Below are 8548 nucleotides of genomic sequence, written 5' to 3'. Positions count from 1 at the left end.
AACTGGCTTGGGCTTTATTCATGATGTATCACAACCTCAGCCTGGGCGCGCCCTCTATGAAGGAATTCAGCTTCTTTTTCAGCATAAGAAAATCAATTCCTGGTTATCACTTCTTCGTTGTCAACAAGTGGCTGAACAACAAGGGATTTAATGAGGGCAAGATCAGCCATGAAAGGGACTGGAAAGAACCTTTCTTCTATATCTATGACGTCAAGAGATCCCGTGTTCGTTTCAACCTAGAACCAAGTAAGTGACTCGCAAAACATGATTTCATACACTGGACGCGTCCTCCCTTTTATTTTAACAAATTCTTACTATCCTTTATCTCTAGACAAAAGAGTCCAGAAGGAACTATCAGGGAAAAGGAAAAAGAGGGCAGACAAGGTTCTCCAGTATGCAAAGAAATATTTTAACCTCAAAGACATGATTACAGAAGACAACCTTAAGCTGGTGGGCGCGTTGTCTTCCCGGGTTGGCTCTATCTGCAAGTTTCGTGAATTTCACAACGGCAAACCTGTTCTCACCACCTCAGAAAAAACCAGGGGCCTTAGTGCCGCGGAGGTGATCGAAATCGACATTAGTAAGCAATTCGACTTAGAACAAGGTAAGTTTAAGTGAGGGAGGACGCGTCATAAATTATGGACGTGTCCATAGCTACAAAAATTAGCTTCCCATTCAAAAAATGTTAACTCTCATAAGAATCAAAGGTGTTTCATGCACATACATCTGCTAAGGGCGCGTTTTTATCACAGGACGCGTCCTTCTTGTTCTATATTCCTACAGTTCAAGTTTTTCCATAACCTGTCACAACCAACATGTCTCTAGGAAGGGCGTGCCATAAGCGTAGGGCGCGTCATTCTTTGCTTGATACATATATGCATTACCCATGTCTTTCATTTTCCTGATTATATCTTTATGCATTTACTCGTTTTGGTTACCATCTTTTCATGTACCTTCTTACTTTTAATCTGCCATGCATGTAGAATTTTATATCATAACATGGGCGCGTCTTGCTCCCTGGACGCGTCTTAATGCCTTTAACTAATATCTTTTCCCGTTTCTATTACAGATATGGCCTCACTCCCCAAAGGATTCGCAATTGGGGCTTCCAAAAAACTAAGGGCAAGGAAACAGGCTCCTACAAAGGTTGATTCAAAGGCAAAAACTCCACCTCCTGTTGCAACTCCTTCTCCTCCACCAAAGATAATAGACACTACCGTGTCCGACATTCCTGAGAAGGTAGAGGACGCACCCTCAAAGCGTCAAAAAATTGTTCCTGATGACCAGTCCTTTGTCCTCAGATATCTGGGCGCGTCCTCAGTGGGTGACTTTTCTGAGGACGAAGTGAGAGGTTGGACCTTCAGGACTGAGCAACAAACAGAGGAGGCTATGGTCAGGGCTGCAGCCGAGCTTCACCTTCATGCCAGGCAGAGTGCCAATATGGCTGCAAGGCTCAGGACGCGTCTTGCCGTTACTGACACTGCAAAGAGCCAGGCCGAAGACAAGGTCAAATCTCTGGAAAAACACATCGCCCTGCTTACCCAAGAAAAAGATGCTGAAATCAGACGCCTGGAGGGGGAGAGGACGCGTCTAGAAACAGAAAAAGCTGTTTTGGAAGGCAATATCTCTGCAATGGAAAAGCAAATGGACAGCGTCATCGCCCTGAACTCCACCATGCAGCTGGAGCTTGACACCCTGAATGATGATAGGCTGCATAGATGGACAGAGGAGAAAAAACTGGTTTATCAGCACGGCTTCCAGGCTGGATTTGAAGAATGGTGCTCTGGGTTCATTGCCAACGACCCAGAGTACACATTCTCAAAGTTTGATGCAGATACCCAGATCTGGGTAACTGATTTCAGGGTCAGGGCCGCAGAATCCATCAAGAACAAGAGGATTTTTCTGGGCTTAGAGGCAGAGGACGCGTCCCCTGATCCTGCTCCACTTCAGACTCAGCCTCCCCCTGCAGAAGGCCAAGACAAGCCACAGGACGCGCCTCCTACTTAGGACGCGTCCTTTATGTACTTGAACTATTTAAGGGTTCGGGCCCCTTGAAGCCTTGCAAGTTGTAAAGACTATTTTTGAACATTCACTTGCATTCTTTTTTCTCAATCATTTATATGGGCGCGCCTTGTGTTTCGGGCGCGTCGTCTTTGACTAATTTGTTATTATTTTTACTCCCGTCAAGCAAATATCCATTGTGGGCGCGTCCTCTCTAGTTGGACGCGTCTTTGTTTGTTTTGGAAAGTGTGTGAGCACGGCACTACACTGTACTCGTGTGTTTAACCAAGGCACAAGGCATGATGGGGCACGTCCTAACTGCTTGACATGCCTTAACATTCTCTTAGAAATATTCTTTTAGGGAGGACGCGTCCTCGGTAGGGACTTGCTTTTATTTTTAAATTAAGAGCATCAACCAATATTCCTTGGGCGCGTCCTTGGAAATAGTACACTTCCTAGTTACATTTTTACTCAAGTTCTATTGTTCCTTTTAGCAGTCACTACTTCAGTTAACATCCACATAGAACTATCAATCAAGACGCGCCTCACCTTTGATCCAAAATACATCATCCTTCACGGAGGACGTGTCTTTGACAAGCACTTTTTTTTTTACTCATGTTCTCCATGTCATAGTAACATCCAGTCTAAAGGAGCATCAACCAAGATAACTTGGGCACGTCCTTGAAAATAGTACATTTTTCTTGAGTTTCATTCATATAAAACCCTAGCTTAGGGCGCGTCCTACATTTAGGACGCGTCATGAGACCAAGCAAACTGAGCAAATATCCTTTTGGAAAGTTTCAAAATTTTATTTATAATGCACTCTGATGTCAAAAGTGCACCAGTCCCACGGCTACTATGCTCTGTGGGGAAATTATTTCTAAAAAATGACCCTTCAACTAGTCCCAAAGTAAGTAGTACATGCACTACCCCCCTAGGCTAGGAGGAATTTATTTAATTCTAGCCTATAAACTGGGCATAAATCAAAATGATAAAAGAAATACGCAAGGGGCCAAAGCCACGCCTCACTGGTAATACTTTCGGAGATGTTCCGCATTCCAAGCTCGCGGAATTAGCTTCCCGTCCATATCTTCAAGGTGATAAGTCGCCTTCCACAGGATAGACTTTATTCTGTACGGTCCTTCCCAATTAGCTCCAAACACTCCATGTTGGGGGTTCTTTGTATTGGGCATCACTTTCCTAAGTACCAAATCCCCCACCTTCAGCAACTGTCCTTTTACCTTCTTATTATAATACCTTGCGGCGCGCTGCTGATATGCTGCTAGCCTTAGCTGAGAATTTTCCCTCGTCTCCTCTAAGAGATCTAAATGAAGCCTTTGATTAACCTCAGCGTCTTCTTTCCCGTAACAGTCTCTGCGAAGTGATCCCGATCCAACTTCCACGGGGACCATAGCTTCGTAACCGTAAGTCAGCATAAACGGCGTTTCTCCCGTAGTAGATCGCGGTGTAGTGTTGTATGACCACATCACCTTCGGGAGTTCTTCAGGCCAATTCCCTTTACGTTCCTCCAGCTTGGTTTTGAGGGTATGCTTTATTATTTTGTTAACAGCTTCTGTTTGTCCATTGCTTTGAGGATGATAGACCGCCGTAAACTCCTTCTTGATTCTCAACTCCTCACATAGCTGTCGCAACTCCTTGTTATCAAACTGTTTTCCATTGTCGGAGACCAGCTTGTAAGGGATTCCAAACCTACATACAATTGAGTTGAAAACAAAATCTCTGATTTTCTTTGCGGTGATAGTAGCCAGTGGCATAGCTTCCGCCCATTTAGTAAAGTAATCGACCAAAACCACTGCATACTTGACGTCTCCTTTAGCTTTCGGCAATTCTCCGATAAGATCAATTCCCCACATGGCGAACGGCCATGGGCTTGCCATAGGCGTCAAGAGTGTAGCCGACATAGACGAGTAGTTTGCAAAGCGCTGGCAACGATCACATGCCTTGACGAAATTTGTAGCATCTTCTCTCATTATGGGCCAATAATACCCTTGGCGCAACACTTTCATTGCCAACGAGCTACCCCCCGAGTGATTGCCACAGATTCCTTCATGCACCTCTCTTAGGATGTAATTTCCTTCTTCTTCTTCAACACATCTGAGCAGAGGTTGGTTGAACCCTCTCTTGTATAGGACTTCATCGTATATCACATATCTTGCGGCTTGATAACGGAGTCAACGAGCCATAAACTTATCCTCGGGGAGTGTTCCCTTGCGAATGTAAGCTAGAATGGGTGTCATCCATGTTTCCTTGGGAGCCTCATCCACTTGCATAGTTTCTATCTCTGGGATACTAGGAACCTCCTGGATTTCAAGAGGGATGGATCCTAACAATACAACCTCTTGTTGCGACCCCATTTTTGCCAAAGCATCCGCATTACTGTTTTTTCTCCCGCGGAACGCATTCCAATCTAACTTCTTTTAACATTCCAATCAGGCGATGTGCACATCTCAAGTATAATTCTGTTCGCGGGCCTCGCGCTTGAAATCCCCCATTCACCTGATTCACTACCAACTCTGAGTCACTTCTTGCAATTAAGTTTCGCACCCCCATTTCCAGAGCGATTTTCAGGCCATTAATCAGCGCCTCATACTCCGCATCATTATTAGTTGCATAAAACTTGAAATGAATTGCGCTCATCAGGTGGTGGCCTTCCGGAGACACAAGTACTATACCCGCACCTGCTCCTCCATTGTTAACCACCCCATCCACATGCAAGATCCACCAAGGATGCGGAAACTCCTCCAAAGACTCCTCGGCATGAGGTGGATATAGCATTACCAAAGCTTTATCATCAATTTCAGAATCAAATTCCAACAAGAAATCGGCTAAGGCTTGCCCTTTTATCGCTGTTCGAGGCACATATTCCAAATCAAACTGTCCCAACTCCACAGCCCATTTCAGCATTCTGCCTGATGATGCTGGTTTGTGCAGGACCTGTCGCAGCGGGTACGCTGTACGAACTTCAACTCTATGGGCTTGAAAATACGGCCGCAATTTTCTTGACGCAAGAATCAGGGCATAAACCAGTTTCTCCATATTTGTGTAGCGAGTTTCAGCGTCGTGTAACCGCTTGCTCACGTAGTACACTGGTGATTGCTGCCCATCTTCCTCTCTTACCAGAACTGCACTGATCGAATATTCAGACACTGCGAGGTACAGTATTAGATTTTCCCCATCCAACGGCTTTGACAACATGGGAGGATGTCCCAGTTGCTCCTTGATTCTTTTGAAAGCCTCTTCACATTCTGACGTCCATACAAAGTCTTTCCCAGCTAATTTAATCGCCTTGAAAAACTCCTTGCATCTATCAGACGACTTGGAAACAAATCGATTTAACGCGGCGATTCTCCCAGTCAAACTCTGCACCTGTTTCACATTGGTAGGTGACTTCATATCCAATAATGCCTTGATCTTCACGGGGTTGGCCTCAATTCCCCTGTGGTTGACAATGAACCCGAGAAACTTGCCCGACTCCACGCCGAACACACATTTTTGCGGATTTAATTTCATACGAAACCTCCTCAGAATATTAAACATCTCCATCAGGTGCTTGATGTGGTCAGTCGTCACCTCAGATTTCACCAACATATCGTCCACATACACTTCCATAGTTCTCCCGATTTGATCTTTGAACATCATGTTTACCAACCGCTGGTAGGTTGCGCCAGCATTAATCAAACCAAACGGCATTCCTATGTAACAGTATAACCCCCTGTCCGTAATAAAGGATGTATGTTCTTGATCGGGGCCATACATCGGAATTTGATTGTAACCGGAGTATGCATCCATAAAACTCAACAACGCATGCCCCGCCGTCGCGTCAACCAACTGATCGATTCTTGGCAGCGGGAAGCTATCCTTTGGACAGGCCTTATTAAGATCCATGAAATCCACACATGTCATCCACTTCCCATTCGGTTTCTTCACCAGTACTGGATTTGCAAGCCATTCGGGGTAGAACGATTCTTTGATCAACCCCACCTCCAACAACCGGTCTACTTCTTCTTTTAATGCTATTGCCTTTTCTCCACTTACTGGGCGGCATTTCTGACGTATGCCCTTGCAATTCGGGAGGATATTCAAACGGTGACACATTACTTCCGGGTCGATGCCTATCATATCTGAATGACTCCATGCGAAATCATCAAGATTTGCAATTAAAAAGCGTGTAAGACCTCCTCTCATCTCATCATCCAACTGAGATCCCACTTTCAAAACCTTGCTCGGGTCATTTTTATCAACTGGAATAGATATTGTGTCTTCGGCCGGTCCCGTTTTTTCGGTGGGCATAGGGATCCTGGGATCCAAATCGAAATCAAAGTCTCGGGGGTCTTCAACTTCCACTTTTTCATCTGAGGGCGTGTCCTCGTTTGGAGGAGCATCAACCTCAATTTCATTCAAGGGCGCGTCCTTATTTTGAGTAGCGTCCACCTTGAGACGGGACGTACCTTTGTGCAGCGCAGCTGAAGAGGGCGCGTCCTCGTTTAGAGGAGCATCAACCTCAACTTCATTCAAGGGCGCATCCTTCTTTTGAGGAGCATCAACCTTGAAGTTATTGCCGAGACCTTGCAAAATTTCACTTCTTCCTTCCAACTTTTCCCCCCTGTATGATTTCCTCTGTATGACTCACCACCACTTCTTCTACACTACGGATTTTCGAAACACGTCCCTGCGTCAAAAAAGAGTTCCCAGAGGTATTGGTTTCTTCCTTCCCGGGGTTTTCAACAAAATAGTGGGCATGGATCTCTCCATTTGGTTTTGTATGAATGTCTTCTATATCTTCGAACGGGAGACCTTTCCCTTCATACCTTCTTCTGCGAAATTCCTTGACAGCCTTGTGATAGCAGTCGCGTGACTCATACTGTGACCCTCTCAGACTGCCAACTCCGTTTGGCGTTGGGAATTTTATCATCAAGTGGTGTATCGATGTTATCACCCTGAACGCTCGCAACCAAGGTCTGCCGACCAGCACATTGTGCGCAGAATCCTGATCTAGCACCTTGAAATCTATTATTTGAGTAACCGACAAAGCTCCTTCCCCGAGCGTGACGGGAAGCCTGACCGAACCCATAACTCTCACGGCTTCCCCAGTAAAGCCATAGACGTGTGCATCTTCGAAATACATGTCGCTATCTGGGAAACCCAGCTTTTTGTAGGTGCTGTAGTACAAGATGTTTATAGAACTCCCATTATCTAAGAAAACTCGATGTACGTTCATTGCCCCAATAAGCATGGTAATCACCAGCACATCGTTGTGAGGATGATGCACCCACCTAGATTCTTTTTCCTTGAATGTAATATCAGCGGACTCCCCCTTAAAGACCTTCGGGGGTCTGTCTTCCAAGCTGTGAATGTTGGTGAGCGGTGGATGTCTCGCTTCTCTCGCGTTTCTTTCCAGTGCTCGATTACTATCACCAACGAAAGGGTGTCCTCCAAAAATTGCCCTAATACTGCCGGCCCTCTGAAACTTGACTTCTGCTATTTTCTCAACATCCTCCGCCCGCGGGGGCTGTCTTTCATCTTTACCCTTGTCATCAAGTCCCCTGCATCGCTTCACCTTGTCAATCCATTCTCCCAGGTGTCCAGCCTTGATCAATTCCTCAATCTCATCCCGCAGGTGACGACACTCGTGGGTGTCATGGCCAGTAGACTCATGGTAGTCACAATACTTCTTTTTATCTCTGCTTTGCCATGAAGTAAGACGGTCGGGCTTCTTGAAGATTCCCCTATCCTTATTTACCTCGAAGATATGATCAATGGATGCCGCCAGCGGTGTATAATTGTTGACTCTTCTCTCATAGTTAGATGGTGGGCTCCATTCTCTTCGCGAGCTCACAGCATTTACCCTGTTAGGGCTTCTGGCGTTTCGCCGATAATCCGGGCTCACGGATCTGTCCCTTCTCTTGGATCGCCCCTTGGAGTTATAGGTATTATCATTCTTTTTTGTTTCTGCAAGTGACTGCTCGATTGCTTTGAACGACTCCGCCTGTGCAAGCACATCAGCCAACGATACTGGGTCCTTCCCTTGTAAGTGCTTCCAGAAATCCGTCCCCACATGCAACCCAGCTATAAGCAATATTTTCAACGTTTCATCAGTTGCACCCCTCACCAAAGTAGATTCTGCGTTAAACCTCTTGAAATACGAAGTCAAACTTTCTCCTTCCTTTTGTTTCACATTAGCCAGCGTGGTAACAGGTGGTGTGTACTTCACCGCGGCTTGGAATTGTGTCAAAAACAAAGTTTTCATCTGTTCCCAGGATGTAATCACACTTGGACCAAGTTTTTGGAACCACTGCTATGCGCCTTCTCTGAAAGTGGCTGCCAAGAGACGGCATCGAGCCAAATCAGGTACTTGATATACATCCATTTCAATGTTAAAACGTCCCAAGAACTCCACAGCATCAGAGTTCCCGTGGAAACGCAAGTCATTGGTTGTGTTCCGGTATCCCGCGGGCAATTGCGCCTCCCTCACAACAGCAGCAAAAGGAGAAGGAGCTTGTGCAGTCGCCGTTACTCTTCCTCCCTC

At 45.8% G+C, this 8548-nt stretch overlaps 2 protein-coding genes across 2 annotated transcripts; both read right to left on the bottom strand.

The window, feature by feature from the left end:
• Nucleotides 1–3026: 3026 nt before the first annotated feature.
• LOC141695572 (uncharacterized) lies at nt 3027–3413 on the bottom strand. The gene has a single exon (XM_074499810.1). The coding sequence runs from the start codon at nt 3411–3413 to the stop codon at nt 3027–3029; it is 387 nt and encodes a 128-aa protein (XP_074355911.1).
• A 3185-nt stretch (nt 3414–6598) lies between these two features.
• On the bottom strand, nt 6599–8269 carry LOC141695571 (uncharacterized). The gene is made up of 2 exons (XM_074499809.1): nt 7763–8269; nt 6599–7579 (listed from the first exon to the last, which is right to left on the bottom strand). The coding sequence occupies exons 1-2, from the start codon at nt 8267–8269 to the stop codon at nt 6599–6601; spliced, it is 1488 nt and encodes a 495-aa protein (XP_074355910.1).
• Nucleotides 8270–8548: the final 279 nt, after the last annotated feature.

This window comes from Apium graveolens, chromosome 11 (genome assembly GCF_009905375.1).
Source record: "Apium graveolens cultivar Ventura chromosome 11, ASM990537v1, whole genome shotgun sequence".
Taxonomy (NCBI): domain Eukaryota; kingdom Viridiplantae; phylum Streptophyta; class Magnoliopsida; order Apiales; family Apiaceae; genus Apium; species Apium graveolens.
Note: the sequence above shows the minus strand (reverse complement) of the source record. Positions and strands in the feature narration are given on the sequence as shown.